This window comes from Emydura macquarii, unplaced genomic scaffold, assembly GCF_026122565.2.
Source record: "Emydura macquarii macquarii isolate MOO-44397 ecotype Brisbane River unplaced genomic scaffold, CSIRO-AGI_Emac_v2 contig_2768, whole genome shotgun sequence".
Taxonomy (NCBI): Eukaryota; Metazoa; Chordata; order Testudines; family Chelidae; genus Emydura; species Emydura macquarii.
In genome coordinates, this window is record NW_027132905.1 from 36,134,282 (window position 1) to 36,152,629 (window position 18,348).

The 18,348-nt window shown below is 40.4% G+C and overlaps 1 protein-coding gene across 1 annotated transcript in view; it reads right to left on the minus strand.

Annotated features, from left to right (window-relative positions):
* The window catches only part of CAMTA1 (calmodulin binding transcription activator 1), a 938,867-nt gene that overhangs the window by 668,090 nt on the left and 252,429 nt on the right, over window positions 1–18,348 (minus strand). Inside the window, exon 3 of the mRNA XM_067567040.1 lies at window positions 15,785–15,852. Coding sequence (XP_067423141.1) covers window positions 15,785–15,852 — 68 coding nt within the window. The remainder of the gene's footprint in view (window positions 1–15,784; window positions 15,853–18,348) is intronic.

Genomic DNA, 18,348 nt, shown 5'->3' on the forward strand with positions numbered 1-18,348 from the left:
GGGTCCAAGACTATTTAGAAGGATTGGACATTCACAAGTCCATGGGGCCGGATGCAATGCACCCGAGGGTGCTGAGGGAGTTGGCTGAGGTGATTTCAGAGCCATTGGCTATTATCTTTCAAAGCTCATGGCAACAGGGGGAGGTCCCTGAGGACTGGAAAAAAGCAAATATAGTGCCCATCTTCAAAAAAGGGAGGAAAGAGGATCCAGGGAACTACAGACCGTTCAGCCTCACCTCAATCCCTGGAAAAATCATGGAGAGGTCCTTAAGGAATCCATTTTAAGGCACTTGGAGGAGAGGAAGGTGATCAGGAACAGTCAACAGGGATTCACTAAGGGAAAGTCATGCCTGACCAACCTGATTGCTTTCTATGATGAGGTGACTGGCTCTGTGGATGTAGGGAAGGCGGTGGATGTGATATACCTTGACTTTAGCAAAGCTATTGATACTGTCTCACACAGTATTCTTATCAGCAAGTTAAAGAAGTATGGGTTGGATGAATGGACTATAAAATGGATAGAGAACTGGCTAGAGCATAGGGCTCAACGAGTAGTGATCAATGGCTCCATGTCTAGCTGGCAACCGGTCACAAGCGGAGTTCCCCAGGGGTCGGTCCTGGGGCCGGTTTTGTTCAACATCTTTATTAATGATCTGGAGGATGGGGTAGATTGCACCCTCAGCAAGTTTGCGGACGACACTAAGCTGGGGGAGTGGTAGATACCCTGGAGGGTAGGGATAGGATACAGAGTGACCTAAACAAACTGGAGGATTGGGCCAAAAGAAATCTAATGAGGTTCAACAAGGACAAGTGCAGAGTCCTCCACTTAGGAAGGAAGAATCCCATGCACAGCTATAGACTGGGGACCAACGAGCTGGGCAGCAGCTCTGCAGAAAAGGACCTGGGGGTAACGGTGGATAAAAAGCTGGATATGAGTCAGCAGTGTGCCCTGGTTGTCAAGAAGGCTAATGGCATATTGGGCTGCATTAGGAGGGGCATTGCCAGCAGGTCACGGGAAGTGATTATTCCCCTCTATTCAGGATTGGTGAGGCCGCATTTAGAATATTGTGTCCAGTTTTGGGCCCCCCACTACAAAAAGGATGTGGAGAAGTTAGAGAGAGTGCAGCGGAGGGCAACAAAAATGATTAGGGGGCTGGAGCACAGGACTTATGAGGAGAGGCTGAGGGAACTGAGCTTGTTTAGTCTGCAAAAGAGAAGAGTGAGGGGGGATTTGATAGCAGCCTTTAACTACCTGAAAGGGGGTTCCAGGGAGGATGGGGCTAGGCTGTTCTCGGTGGTGGCAGATGAAAGAACAAGGAGCAATGGTCTCAAGTTGCAGGGCGGGAGGTCTAGGTTGGACATTAGGAAAAAGTTTTTCACTAGGAGGGTGGTGAAGCACTGGAATGGGTTACCTAGGGAGGTGGTGGAATCTCCATCCTTAGAGGTTTTTAAGCTGAGGCTTGACAAAGCCCTGGTTGGGATGATATAGTTGAGGTTAGTCCTGCTTTGAGCAGGGGGTTGGACTAGATGACCTCCTGAGGTCCCTTCCAACTCTAATATTCTATGATTCTATGATTCTATGAGGGCTGCAAAGAAGCACATGCACCTGAGGCTCCACAGCATGGTATCCTGTATGACTCTAAACAAAGAGGACAGCTGATTGGACCAGACAGCTTGTCCCTGTTCCTGACACTTACCTTCTAATCATGATGACCCAACCAAGCCTGTAAGTGGCTGCCTGGTTTTTTGAGGTTACAGCCCACCCCACTTGCTCTCACTGAAGAAGTCATCAGGTAGGGGAAACAACTTGAAGCCCAACCCCTTGGGAGAAAAAAGTGTCCATCTCTGCAATGTTAGGAAAACAGGATGTTTAGGCTGAGGATGTGTAAAGTTACTAGTGTTTCTGTACAGTCAAAGCACACTCATGAGCAGCTGTCCCTCTGAACTCATATGAAAAGCAGAGTAAAGTGTTGTGCAAGGCACTTCAAAGACTAAAACATCAGCATTTGTCCCAATTCCATCCCATCTTTTCAGGGTATACAGATATCGTCATCCTTCTAAGTTGGCAGGTATTGTCTCTAACAAACAATGATGCCATTATTTGAGTTACTAGTTCAATATTAAATAAAACAAGCTCTCCAGTAGCACAAGCTCTCACCTGCTGTCCAGCTGAATAATTCATGGCAAACGTATTTGAATGAGATAGTTGAAGACAATGAACTGATCTGGGTCAGGCATCCTGACTGCTCTAGAAATTCTGCTATTAGATCATTTTAAAACAAAAGGAATGAGCTGTTAAAAGGATTAATTATTGGCTTTTCAACTCTCTTGGACCACTGTGGCTAAAAATCACTACAAATCAATGGCTATTAAACCATCTCAGTACAGTTTACCCTCTTCAAGGGAAAAAAAGGAGCTGGAAATACAAAGAGCAAGATGAAAAAAAGGTCAAGAACTTAAAAGTATAAAACGAACAGTGCCATATGTAGCAGGGATTATGTCAAGCACTATCCTAACTTAAAAGAAATTGACAGCACACACGTTTCCTGAGCTAAACACACATCTACAATTTGTGTAGTTTCATAAAATAAAAACAAATTCTAGCAGTGCAGGCAGAAAAGTAAATTTTACAGCATATATAGGTGGGTGGGACAAGAACTAATTTAAGGAAAGATTGGTGACCCTGACCCCTTTAAAACAGGTTAGGTATATGAGAGAATAGGGCTCTTTATAACCCTAGCTAATGTGGTCTACACTAGAAACACAACACTGGTGAAGCTGCACTAATGCAGCTGCGCCACTGTAGAGCATCTTCACCAGATGCTTTATACTGATGGGAAAGCGCTATTCCGTCGGCAGAATTACTCAACCTCTGAGAGAGGCAAAAGCTATGATGGCGGGAAAGCGTCTCCCGCTGACATAGCGCCGGTGTGGACAACACTTAGGTCGCTGTAACTTACATTGCTCAGGGTGGTATCTTTTTCACTCCCCTGAGCAACATAAATTAGATCAAACTTAAGCAGTAGTGTAGACCTGCCCTAGGAGGCTTCACCTACAATATTTTTATGAACAATACCCAGAGCAGGATGGAAGCAGGACTTTGGATACAAAACCCACACATTTTAACCTCTGTTTCACTCTCATCCTTTCTTAGATCTCTCACCTGTAAGCCACCACGGGCCTTTCAGGACATAAATTGCCCTTATAACACCAAATATTCTGAATTCCTTGCACAATGAACTCTATTTTCTTGCTGATTAGGTAAGTCATTAAGGGAAAAATCACTCATATTATACAAGATACAAAAAGAAAGGACTCAGTGCAATGCAGCAAATGAAGAGTTCAAAAGCAGATTTTCTCAGCAACAGCTGGAGAGTGATACAAATTCACAATTGGCATGTCTGCCCACAAGGACAAGAACCACTCATTAAGAGTAAGAGGGAACCCTCATCTGAATAATGCATTGGGTTTCACTCTTCTCTCAGGATTTTTTAGAGTGGTAGCACTTGGATAATTCCTGGCCACTGTATATCTGTAAAGTTCTTAATAAGTAAACAAACACCTGGCTGCACATCTGGGGATTTAGTTCTATGGGCAAAGTTTGGAGCCATATTATCTTGCACCTCAATGCCAAATACAAAACAGCTGTGGGAATGCCATGCAAAGGTGGAAATTAGAACTGGTTGGGAATTTTCGACCAGGAAATTCACTTTCTACAAAATTGAAATTTTCTGTGGGAAAATTTCTATTTTCCATTGGAAATCATTTGTAGCTCTGCAGCTTCTCCACTTCTCGACATCCTGCAAAGCAGACTGTTGTGGAGCCCAGGAACCATATTTCGCATAGGAAACCATGAAATGTCCCAGTGGGGAGAATGTTTTGGTGTTCCCAAAATATTGCAGAAATTCAGATCCCATTTCAAGTTTTGGGGGTTTTTTTTAATCCCAATTTGATATGAAAAATTTCCAAAAATGTCAAAATTTTTCAGGGAACTGAAATGCCATTTTCCAGCCAGCTGTAGTAGTAATTAATATCAAGCATTCAAATGTCAGGAAATTCCAAAAGTTGTTTCCACAATAATTGACTTGGGAGTCACCAAAGCTGGCCAATAAATTAGTGCAGAATGCCACTACCTTGTCATTAAGTGGTCCTGTGTGTCAAAAGTGCATTATACTAATTTTCTGTGGCCTGTACTGGCTGCCAACTGGTCTCTGTCTTTAAAGGGGTAATTTGGCTGCATATAGACCTGCCTACAGGTCTGAGACTTTCCTGCCTGAGAAACCACCCTCACCCTCGGTCATACTGCTCCAGTTGCAATCAGTGGAAGCAACCAAGACAAGAGCCTCCTAATTAATAAATTGAGGGGGCCAGTGGCAGAATGTTTTGCATGAAGGATCCTGTGCATTTTAATTGCTATGTGATTAACTTTGCTGCATATTGAGCTTTTCACAATAAAAACAGATTTAAAAAAAAAACAGCAAAGTATAAACCACACTTTTTATTTAAAAATAATCAGCTCAGTTAATTGAGAAAATTTCAACATATACCCAGTACAATAAAATACAAGCTCTTCAGTGCAGACTGCACTGGAGAGCTGTGCTCACAAGGTAATGACCTTAACACTGTAAATTAATTCTAAAGCACAATTGTTTTCAATCTTCATTTAAAACCAACCTTAGTTAATCTTGCTTTAATGACATAGGAAATGGAAATTCCCATAATAAAATAAGTTATGAATATTTATTACCCTATTTTTACCTGAAAATTGAATAATTCATCAATTAACTTTGCTATTAATTATTCAATACAAAATTAATATACTGCAAAATTCTAACGTATCTTTAGAACCCCATGGCACTTTTCGATAAAAAGTGATAGCAGACATATAATGTGATTATGTAATATGTGTATGTATGGAGTATGAGTATGTACACACACACACGCAGTAGACTATCTATGGCTAAGGTTGCTTTTTTGCCTTGCTTCCAAATATAGGAATGGACTTGGGAACGAGGGATTATGAACGCTGGATGAGCCACAATCCTCCCCTGGGGAATCTGGCTGCCTGTCTGTCTCCCAGGGCAGTATACCGACATTTCAAAAGTACATACGCTCACAACAGCTAAGGAAATTCCAAGACAAAAAATATTCATTAAGCTAAAATGAAGGTTAAAGGAAAAAACATAATGCCTTTAATCAAAAATACTTAAACCTTAAAAATAAACTTAAATGCTCAGGAAATTGAGAGATTAAGTTAGACTAAATTAAATCCAAACATTTGAAATAGGGACATTCACAGCTGGAAGACTCACCCTTAACTCTGCTCTCATAGAAATGCTCTGAGAAATACTAGAAACTCAGAGACAGCCCTATTAAATCGGTATCAAAGAGCTTCATCTCTTTAGTAACAAGCAGAGAGACACACACACAGACACCTTGGTCCTATAGCAGTTTTGCCGATTCCAGACTTCCTTGAGTATTTTTCCATGGCCTCTGCATGTTGTAATGTTACAAATTATTAGTCCTACAAATCACTTAATGAGGGCCATCATTTCCCACTTTTCCTTTAGATTCCAACAATTAACCAAGCACCACAGACACCATCTGCACATAGAAACCAAAACGCTTGCAGGAAAGAAATGAGGGCGAGTAGGCAACAGAGCACTAGACGTGTGTGCATACAGCCCATTAGAAAACCAGTGCTCTGCCATGCATGTGCATGCTGGACAAGTACAGTCAGCGTTTCTCCAACTTTGAAATGGAAGCAGCTACAGACTGCAGGTTCCTTCAAGCCATCATGAAAACAAAGATGCCAAAAGGGAAGATGGGCCTTCTGAAAGGCCTTAGAGAAAGTCCTAGGTCCAACAATAAACATCTCACAAACCAAGTGTGAAAGGAAGGAAGGAGGAGGAGATGGGAGCCATGCATTGCTACAGAGGGAGAATTAATGTTGTCTGTGAAGTTAGAGTTAAGGTTCTTCCTTAACCCTGGATTTACCTACTTTCAAATGATAAGATTAAATTTTAAAATGTAACCTTGTCTCTTAATTTTTAAGGGTCTAGTGGCTGTTTTCTTAACTACAGTGTTCTTCCCCTTGCTTATTTGCAGTGAAAAACTATTTCTAGGATAACATATAAGGCTAGTGGGAGTTTTGCCTGGGAAAGGACTGCAAGATTTTCCTGTGTGTACATGCTCAATGCAGCAGCATCTGCTAACCACCATCTTGCACAAGACCAGTGTGCCTTCTCCCCACCACTCAGTCACTAGGCTGTATTGAGGAGTGAGGGAGAGGGCAGAACCCTTCTGCTTGGAGGATCTAGTATCACTGTTGGTGAGGAGCCCATCTGGCCTATGTTCAGGAGCACAGTGCAAGGCTCCTTTCTCCTTCTCCCCAACCCCTGGAGTGCCTATGCAGTGCTCGGGTCCTACCTAACCCACCCAATGCAGAGCAGCCGTTATTTCACCATGATGCTGTCACTCTCAGTGGGGAACAGTCCATTTGCATTTCTTTGCACTTTTAAGTTCCTATCGGCAGTTTTCTTGGAAATGAAACTTTATTACATTATCCTGTCCTGCTACCTCTAAATCTTATCGTGGGTTAGGAGCTTTCAAATCAGCCAAGGTACAAGCCCATCTTTTACATAATGAATGGAATTTCACAGCAAACCTGAAAGCTCCAGATTCTGCAAAATCACTGGGAAAAAATAAAAAAAGAGAAATAATGACTGATTCTAAATCATGAAAAGATGTCAAACCAGTCTCTATACTACAATCCATACGGCTTGCTATGGCTACTGGAATCACCAGAGAAACTCCAGGAGAACCATTAGCCCCTTCTGACATTCCCATGTGAATAATGCAGGAAGAAGAGCAATTTAGGGCTTTGGCTTGATTTCTCTTGCAAACCTGACTTGCCATCCCATCAAATTAACTGAAGGATCAACAGCAGCACAACCCCTCAGAAAACCCCAATAAGCAGTGCAAAACCAAACATCTCTGACCCAGTCAACTCCCTAAGAGGTCGTTCTCCAACCAAAAGGCAAAGCCACTCATAACAGTATTGGCCCCCACCATGCAACTTTGTCTAACAGCAATCCATGCAGTGTGAAATTTTGTTCGTTTAGAAGATTGTGGACAGTGGTGTTCAGGGATAGCTCATCCAGTTGGTATGGCAATTATTCATCTTAAAGACCATCTCTCACTCAGGCCCTGGGCCCCTTTCATTCCAGTTCCCTACTCTATCCCTGTCCTACAATCGCTTTCAGGCCTTTTCCCATGCAGCTCTCTGTGCCTGCATGCCATCACTGAGCCTCAGTGCCACATTTCCTCCATAACCTCCTTCATAAACCTCCTCAAAGCTCTTTTCTTCCTGCTTGCCTTCCAAAAATGCCATTTTGCATAAAGAATCCCTTTCCTCTCCCTTCCCACAGTGTATGTCCCTGCACTGGATCTTTTACATCAAGTGAAATTGAAAGGGCCTGTGCACCACTTAAATCCCACATAAACCCTGGAATTTCACTTTTGGATTACAAACCCTTAAAGGCCAGGATTGTTTGTCTCCATATTCTCTGTACAGCTGTGTGCACTATATAAACATGTGAAATAAAAAGCCAGTCTTCATCTATTTCTGAACAGTAGAAAACTATACACTACATGTGTGTGTGTGTGTGTGTGTGTGTGTGTGTGTGTGTGTGAGAGAGAGAGAGAGAGAGAGAGAGCGTGCATGCGAGTGTGCATGCATGTACATGAGAAATGCTCATTATCCCTTTCCAACAATACTTTACAAACCAAACCAGATCTTATTTTATTTCTTATGAATGGAGTTTTGCAAACTTTGTGATTTATTAGGTCAGAATTTATCAATAGGACACACGACACATTCTACTGTCCTTGTCTGTTAAGTGAAAAGCTATGCTTCTTTTCCTAACCTAGCAGAGGGAAATTAAAATGCTAAAAATAAACCAGCAGGTAGCAGAAGTAAAACTAAATTACCACAAATAGATAGTGATGCTGTATGTAAATTGCTATTGATTTGTATGAGTACATTGTAACTGAACATTTTTAGTTTTAGAAATATTAATCACTGCCAAGTCTCACTGGCTAGAAATGCCAGACGCCACCTTTCTGGGCTGAGACTCTCCAACTGGGATTTTGGCCCCCTCCCCTCAGTGCAGAGTACACCATGCCAACAGTTTATAAAGAAATGCTTTAAAAAGCCCTCAGCTAATATTTTGTGAGCCAAAACACAATTGCTCTGTATTGTCTCTGAGCCTGCCCCCCCCACCACTCTCCCAGCCACATCTCAGTATCAGAAGGTCTTTCAAATGCACTAATGAGATAAGCCTGGAAATGGTAAGAGGCCACACAAAAAGGGCACAAAAAGATGGGAGGAAGCAATTTTCCAGCTTGCAGGGCCGGGCCTTAAGAGAACATTCAATTCCCACATAGAATATTTGTATTGGTACTTAGACATGTGACCAGCTTCTGTAGGTGCCTACACTGTTCATTGAAGGGTCCAAAAATGGGACATGCACACCTTCTAAAGGTGCTTAGATTTAGAAATCAAGGCCTGTTTGTCTAGAATGGTGCCTCAGTCAAGCAGTTTGGTATCTACTATTTCTTTGCAATCACTACAGTGAAGATTTGCACTAGCTAACAAGAAAATCCAGTAGTGCCTCCCAGAACTTCTTGGAAATGACTGTACTCTCTCCCTTGCTGACAAGGGAGTGAAGCAACTCTAGTGAAATCTCCCCTCGGGAACAGGATTGTGATGTTGAAAGAACTACACACGAATGCAATTCCACTATAGCCATTTCCTTCAGGATTCCCATAGTCTCAGCAAGGGAAATCCCTCAACATAATAGTCGGCAGAGCTAGCAAAAGGAAGTGCCTTTAATTCAGGAACAATCTGCTGTTCATCCAAGACTTTGTCTTTCTAACCTTCAGTCATTATGCTTTTGCATCCTGGGAATTTAAATATCTAGAGAGACGTAGAAAGAGGCTCTTTAAAGATCTTCAAAGAGGCAGATTATTTCCAGAGGAAGGAAATAATTCCCAAAAAATATGTTTGTTCGTAGAACACACACCAAAGTTTGATAGGTCATGCAGTGGCCAATGAAGAAGTAGGTTTGTGTATAATACTCAGGGGGAAAAAGTATTCAAATCACAGTTCCTTCTCACATGAACTTGTATATAAACATCACCAAGTTCAACAATACTTGGGGTTAGAGCTGCAAAAGAAGAGCAGACTGTAGATCCGAACAATTCCTGGGCCCAGCTTTGGCTCAGGGGACCAAGTATGAAAATCTTACTAAGATTAGCCCTGAGTTTCAGCAGTCTGCCTTTAAATCATACATTCTTTCTCACATGCTAGAAACCCAACTCTCGCAGAAATGACATGGCCAAGCATAGTTTGTGTGCTTTGAAAAGCAAACTTTGCCGGATCTTTTAAACTGGCTCTGAAATTAATTTGGGGCTTTTGCTACAATGGCATAGTCTCAGACTGCCAAAGGAATCACTTGGAATTGGAATGGAGAGCCATTCAGGCAGGTCTGAGACTTCCCCAATGATTGTAGGTTTTCTGTCATAACAAGAATTTCCGAAACATACTAACAAAATACTCTAACACTGTATTATGTAACTGGGCTATGACCATATTAGCTGCACAGCAGGGCCCGAATGCAGCATAATAGAAAGATCACACGTAACTGTAAAAAGAGTGACTGCATTCCCAAAGACAGTTTTGCAGTAGTTGGCGTAAGTTTTTCTACAATTACTCTTACCCCCACCCTCTCCTTTGCACCAAATGTTTGAGGAATTTGTTTATTGAAGGGCTTCTTTACACAGGGACACAGGAAAATTTATCCAAATTAACTAAAGGTGTGACTTTAAAGTGGATTCAACAAACTGCATTAAACCCGTGTGTGGACACACTCATTCAGAATTAAAGTGGCCTTAATTTGGTTAAACTAGGAAGACATTTGCAGGATCCCAATACTGGATTGTGCTAGAATGGCTGTAATTTCATTCTGTATCACCTGGTTTATCGCTGTAGCCCATGGCCATTGTCCATGCTGACTTCTGGAAGTGCACAGAGTATCTGAACACAGATTATCACAGGATCTGTCATATTGTGTTTGAAAAATTAAATACAATATATTTCAATTCCTATTGTGCGGTATCCTGCAGTTGATTCTGACAGTGATAAAGCAATGGAAATCAAATGTTACTGGTAGTTAAAATATGTCCATCTGAAATTAATCCTCTCTGCAGGCCTCACCTGTCAGGCAGCTCTAGTTCTGTCATAAAACTCTAATTTTTCTAATTTATGTGACCACAATCCAATCCAATTCGCACAGCCATGTGCTAACTCAGACTCGTTGTTCAAGGGTTGACTTAATTCACAAGAGGTGGGAGATTCAGAGCTAAGGTTTCTTGAGGTGTCTGTAGTTTATATGGTTGTACCAAAAAGTTCATGCACAGTTTTCAAATCCTGACAACATCTAGGACTTAAAAGCCTGAGTTAAAGACCAACTTAGATGCCATTACTCTCAAAAACCTCTTCTCGTAAGTTTAAATAGAAAAAGGAGTCTTACCTAATCACTTATTGATTTTTATATTATAAAAGAAAGATAAAATAAGCAATATCATCAAGCAAAGAAAAAGTGGTTAACATAATGCAATGAAATGCAGCATGAAAGAGATAAATAACTTGTGTCAAAGCACAGATGTAGAGGTTAAAATCGATATTTATCAGTTGCAAGAAGAGGCTACTAAATTCTTAATAATCGAATTGCAGTCTTTATAGAGAAACAGTGTGATCTAATGGACAGAACAGCCAACTCCAGCAGGCTGAACATGGGTCTGGAACTCCTGAATTTTAACCACAACTCCACCAGTGCCCTGTTGGTTTTAGCCTGTAGTAAGTCACTTAACCTCTCTGTGCCTCAGTTTCTCATGTGGGGAAGGAGGATAATATTAAGAGCTGGTTGGGAACTTTTTAACCGACCATTTTTTTTTGTGCAGAAATGAAAAAAAAACTTTTCATGGAATCCTATTGGCTCTAACAAAACTTTTAGGCCCAGGATAAAATTTTTGGTCAAAATCAGACAGAGAGAGAAAGAGACCATCTGAGAATAGCCAACAGCCCAGCAATCAGGGCACTCACCTGGGATGTGAGAGACGCACCTTCAAGTTGCCCGTCTGAATCAGGCAGAGCAGGGACTTGAACTTTGGTCTCCCACATCACATGTGAGTACCCTGACCACAAGGCTATAAAGTCAGTCAGTCACATGCTCTTCCCCCAATCCCCACTGAAGCTGTTCCACTTTGTATAACTAATAAGATATTCATTGGGCCACAGGGGAGACAGAGATTGACTCTTATGGTCTAAGGTAGGAGTACTTACCTGGGATGTGGGAGACCAAGGTTCCAGTTCATCCTCTAAATCAAGCAGCATTACTGGTTCTGACAAACCTTTCATTGGAAAGGTTTTGCAAGTCCAGCATGGGATTCCTGGTCAACATCAGACACCCCAGTCGCCCCAGAATAAACAATAGCCCAGGGATTAGGGCACTCATCTGGGATGTGGGAGATTTGAATCTGGTGATGTTGCGAGGATTAAAGTTTTTCAAGTGGTTTGAAGATGAAAAGCACTAAAGAAAAAATATCAGTATTTATAGAATGCATTGAAGGAGAAAATTAGTAGAATAGATGTCTCCATACAGCAAGATTGTGTCTGGAAAATCCATTGTGCCAGTGAAAGCCAGGATGCCTTCACAATGAAAATAATAATTTTATTCCACTTCCTATGGGAATGTTTAATGATTTTCCATGATTTGCATTTAAATCTAGAAGCATCAAAGATTTTATTAGTGCTACACCACAGTAGAACTTTATTAATTCTCACTAATGACTAGAAGACCCATTGTGGATTAGTTGGCAAATTAACGAGTAAGCAAGCAAATATGATTACAAGAAAACATCAAGGTTACTGCATCACAAGATGTACTTTGTTAATTTATGTTGATACATTATTTACTTTTAATTAATTAGTTATAATAATCTCCAATATGTTTATTAGCATATTTTGTAAAAATAACACTCCTAGTTCTACAAAACCAAATAACTACATTGCTGTCCCTGACATTTAATCTTTACTGAGCATTAGAAAGTCACTTCACCCGAAGATTTGTGAAATTCATAGATTCATACATTCAAAAAAATCCAGTGTATTTATGAACTTTTGGAAGTTCTCATTCATTTGGAAGTTCTTCAGTCATTATGATTCTCTTAATAGGGATGCATAAGGCATTTAATCACAGATTACAGAGACATATATAGACATTAGAACATCCATGCTGCACCATTTCTTTGTAAACACTGGAAATCAATTGTTTTAACTTAATTTTAATATCATTATAGATAATTTAACTGAATTATTAATATAAAATATTAACCATGTTGAAACTACAGGCACACAGATACTGCCTTAAACTCACAGCACAGTCCTCTTTTGCCATCCTGTACATTAGACAGTGCAGTAGAATTATTTCTGAATTTTTAAGACCCAATTTCTTCCCAGGCCAAGCCTCCTTCAACACATTTTAGTCACAGCAAACAACCCAGCCCTGAAAGGAGCGTTAGGTTTCCATTATAAACATGACATTCATTCTAGTGTCACAGTCAACACAGCTGTGCTATCCAATGAAAAGGAAAGGGGAGACAAACCAAACCAGCACTGGACTTCCCTGAATCAGTCACATGCATTTTTCAAATTACCTCTGCACATTCTCTTGTGAACATACAACATTCGTTGCAGCTAGCTGTGCAAAGGGTCTCATCTCTGGGTTCACAACATACCATTGCTGACCTTCCACTAAGAATATCAGCTTGCAATGAAGCTCTTGTAATGTGACATGATTATACAGTAATAAAATGCTGTCAGCAATATTCAACATACAGGGCCTAACCCTATGATCTGTAACTCCATGCTTCAGATACACTACTGAAGGTGACATATCATGGTTAAGGACCTGCAGAGGACACCAAGTTACTCTCTTCTGGATGCACACGTCCCAGCCTGCATTTTGGAACTTACACTCCACACTTCTTGTAGGGAAAATATCAAACATAGACAACATTTTGTGCAAAGAAAACAAGTTTTGCAGAAGAGCCATTCCCAGCCCCTTTTCCTTGTAGATTTAATATTACCACATCGTTGCCTCCCACTAAAGAAACATTCTAGCATACCATTCCTGAATCACAAATATTCAGCTTCCAAGGCTCTCTTTATAATTAGGATGCAATAAGGACTATTTGTATTCTTAAACCACCAGAAAGCAGTACAGACAAGGGACAACCCCTTCCTGAAACTCTTATACCAACATCTGTATGAGCGTCAACTACCGTGATTCATTTAATAGTGATTCCTCAACTCACACTATGTATCATTTTATTAAGAAACTCTATAAATGTCAGCGGTGCAATTCATTTTTATTAATTTTCTAAAATGAAATTAGCAGCACCTGCAGCAGCAAACAAAGAATGGGGAATGTTCCAGTTCAGTGCTGGATCGATGTCATTAATTCTTTAATACCAAGAGGCCTGTTTGTATGAACTCAGCATTTAACTGCACCAATTAATTTCAATATTAAAAAAATTCAAAATGAACTCAACAACTAATTTAAAAAGGTCCTTGAACAGCTGTTGCAACTTTCCCCCTCCTGGGACATTATGCTTTCAAGTATAAATACACAGGAGCAGGATATTGTAATATTAATAGGAAAATTGCTATTTTCATGCATTGCCTTTAGCAAACTAAACAAACCCTTAAAGTCTTAGAACACTTCTACAAACAAACACATGCATATTCTGATGTATTTAATGATGCTATATATATATCCCGTCTCTGCTTTCTGACCACTCAATAGGCTGAGTTGGCAAAGGCTCAAGGAGAAGTCCTTTTGCATTAATTCTAGAACTCAAGTTCCCAGGTCAGCAAACAGCTTTTTCAAATACAAGCATTTTACCTGTTGTTCTGAAGCTAAACTGTTTACACAGTCCCAAGAAAAAGGTGACAGCACCCAGACATTGCAGATTGAGATCCTGTTGCTAGTGATAAAATGTAGACCCCCACCTCGGCAGGAGAGATGTGCACTTAAAGATCTTTGGCAGCAAGAAACTGAACTACCATTACCGTTTTATTAATACATTTGAGTCTGGTGGAACTGAGTGCACCGCCTGTGAAAACAATAGCATATGAAATCTCACCTCTCAATCCTTACCACACACATTTTAAGAACAATTAATGAAGAACTTGTTTAATAATGTGAGGGGGGAGTGTCCTAAATTTAACAGAAGTTTTCTAATTTTCCAAAGAAAGTCATCCTTCTCTGTTCTATAATTGCTCTTCTACCATCCTCCTTTGTCTAAATCCTCCCCTCAGTTGTGAGCGATTAAACATTCAGTGAATTAATTTGTACTATTTGTTACGGTCAATAACCATTCTTGTATCTTCCTATAATTTCTGCCCCTACTAATTACAAAGGAATATGATGCCAAACCAAGCAACAAACTATCAAAGATTCATCCTGTGCTCAGTCTGCAGTACCCCTCTCTGCATCTGCAATTCTTGAGGACATCCCCAACGGGAGATGGAAAAGGCACTCTCTGGCTTTACAGTACCCTCTTCTCTATATTAATCATTGCCTTTTTGCTATCCATGCAGTAGTTAGCCCATTCAAATTGAGAATCCAGAATTAGGAGGGCCTCATGTCCAGTTACTCTGGCCTCCTCTATGAAAGGTACTAGAGCTCTTTGTATTATTTTAGAGCAGGCCTTGACTGAACCACAACACAATAGTATATTCCTGTGTTCTTATACCAGTGACCTAACAACCTATTTGTGAACAAATGTGAAAATGCACTGGGTTTCCTCCAATTACACAGCAAGAATAATATAGAACTTCAGCACATGTCCTGCTGAGCTAAACCTCCTTTGACGAAATAGACCCTTGCTCTGTTCATTGTCAATGAGAAAGATGCTGTAATTTAGAAAAAGCAAAAATGTGATTTTAGATAACATTTCAGAACGTTACACACTCTCCGTAAGGAAAAGTTCCATTTTTTGCTGTCAGTCACGCGTACTGTAACTTCATGTCTCTTAACATAATAAAATTATCAGGATTCCACAACAGGAAAACATCTGCAGTCTTTAATTTACTGCATCAGTTCCCAGCAAGCTACAGAAGTTAAACATTTATGGCAGTTAGAAGAATACATGACATTTACTGCTTAACAAACTGCAAACATGCCTGTTAATTTGTTTTTTTGGGATCTCCTTGCCGCCAGACACTTAACCCCAACAAGAAACGTGCCAAAATGCAAACAAATGTAGAGTCTGCATTTTAAACATGAAAAGTGCAAGGGATTTTTTTAGTGTGGCTAGCAGATTAGTGACAGTAGGGAGCGCTGTCAAGATAAATAGCCTAAAACCTTCACTCAACAAAGCCTTTTAAATGCATTCAACTGAAAGGATACAATTAAATGTTAAACCATCAGGTTAAAACTTTTACCTGTCAAGATTGCCTGTGGTCTATTTTTAATCAATCTGATTTTATTCAATACAACACTCATTAAGTCAATTAATGAGACTTCGCTGTCACAAGCTATCAAGCATGACTCGGAGTTTTCACTTTGTGCCCAATGAATTGATTAGCAAGTCAAGTAAATCAGTGAAAATAAATCAATGTACATTTTCACAAGCTGCAATATTAGCAATGTTACCTTGTTTTAGGGGAAGTCGTTAGCCATTCTTCATGCTTTTCAAATGTTATTAAATAAGCTGCAATTTCCTGAAAAAGAAAATGTGCAAAAAAGAATTAACTTGCATAGTAGTTTTGGAGACTTAAAAGTTTCAAACAACAAAACTCCTTTAAATCTGCTCCACCCTCAAGAAAGGAACCACCAAGTAGGTGGGTTCCATCCCACCTTTGCTGCTTGATCCTTGACTTTAAATCCAGTCTGAGAAGTATTCTTTGTACCACTTGGCACACTAAAATGATGAAAGCCTTTGGCTGGAAAGGGAAAGTCTATAGTGAGGACCAAAATATTTCATCCTTAAATGGAAAACCATGAGAAACGGCATCATATCACAAATGTCATTAATTTAAAAACAGAAGCAGGCAACAGGTCTTCACTTAGTCACAGTAACAATGTTCTGTGTTGAAGAGATCTCTGTCAGACAGAGCCATCTTTTAAATCTTTCCTCCAGGAAGGAGAAGTTGTGTTTTGCCAGCTTAGATTTCTAAGTCCCAAGCCCGCAAAGCCAAATTGTGTAAAGATTAAAAGAAAAAAGGAGTAATACATTAACCTTTCCCACCACAGAGAAAGCACAGATAACTTCATTTATTGTGCAGCTCCTCAGAGTTCTGCACTACATCAGAAGGCTAAGGGCAAGATGGTGAAAATATGGGCACCTAAAGGTAAATTAAATATTTATACATGCACAACATCACTGCAGATAGAATTACTGATTTATTAATAATTCCATGAAAAGCCAGTGGGTGACATCAACGTAAGTCATTGCTCTCACTTGCAGGCATGATACGGCCCATTACTTTCACATCAGAACTGATTTGCTCACAGGAAACTGGCAGAGTTTGTAAGTTAAATTAAGACAGTGCTGGATATGCGTTTCATGAACTTGAAATTACTACAAAACAACTTCATGAAGCTTGGGAAAAAAAAGATGCTGAATAGGAATTATGCATCAGTTTTCAATTAGAAGACTCAAAAATCCCACTCTGTTGCAGTGCTATGCACATGTGCATTTTAGGGAGAGGAAGACACTAGACTAAGCACACAGCATCTCCATATAGCACTGATTAGCCACTCCCCCACACTCAGCAGACCATTCCTCTCCTGTTTTGTCAAAACACAGGAATTTATTGGATCAGCTAGGGGTCCGTGAGTGCACAGTAAGGCGCAAGAAACCCTGTAGAGCGCAATTATGCAATACCCTACCCATAGGGGACATTTTTTCATAGCCTTGTCAGTTAGTAAGTGGCTTATGTCATAGAAATAGGTTCTATCTTATTACACCTGATACGATTTTGGCTGTCCTCAGACATTTTAAAGACAATCCTTTTAAAAATCTTGCTTAGCTTTTGAATTCTGGTTAGTTATGCAAAGCATAAAAATAAATCTCCTTTAATTATTTTTAAATCTGTTGCTCAGAGAATGCAGGCTATTCTTACCACTGGTCAGGTGATTGAGTAGGGAAGATGCTGAGAAGGGAAGAAGAGCTTATGGGCAGCCCTTTAGAGAGAGCAGGTTTATAGCCACAGCCCAGTAGAGGACACTATAGACTACAGCAAGGAATGAACTATTCTGTGATGAAATATGCTGGCCAACATTTCATCTTTCATTATTTACAACCATAGAGTATTGGCAGTAGCAAACACTAGTGACAATTGGAACTGCTGAGTGTACAGTCTCACTATGGGGGCCTGCATGTTAACATAAGAATGGCCCTACTGGGTCAGACCAATGGGCCATCTAGCTCAGTATCCAGTCTTCCGATAGTGGTCAATGCCAGGTACTTCAGAGGGAATGAACAGAACAAGAACCATCAAGTGATCTATCCTGTCACCCATTCCCAGCTTTTGGCAAACAGAGGCTAGGGACACATCAAAGCATAGTTTTGCATCCCTGCCCATCCTGGCTAACAGCCATTGATGGACCTATTCGCCAAGAACTTATTTAGTTTTTTGAACCCTATTATAGTCTTGGTCTTCACAACAGCCTCTGGCACCAAGTTCCACAGGATGACTGTGTGTTGTGTGAAGAAATACTGCCTCCAGAAAAATAATGTCATACTCTAACCCAGTATAAAAGCCTCTCCTTAGCAAGTATTACTCCAGTAGAAGAGACTGCAACAATCCCATTCATTTGGCGTTTACACAGACAGAGGTTGTCCCACCCTAACCACATCACACCACAATGCAAATTCCAGTGCCTTCCCATCATTGCCACCAGCAGCAGATACTATACTAATCATATATCAGTGTCATTAAACCATCCAGAGAGTGATCCAGCCACTGTGGAACAATTTCATCCTAAAGAGGCAAGTAATCTACTATATTTGTACAAATCTTTCTAATTAGTGATTGCTCTTGAGCTAAAGTACAAGATGGCAGAACTCCCATTTCCCACATACTGGCTGTAGCATTCCGCCTCTGGGCATATTGTTCCAATTATGTCTGAATATCTAAGACAATCTAGACTCCAACAGAGAGACAAGGTGGGTGTGGTAATATTTTTTACTGGACCCACTTACGCTGGTGAGA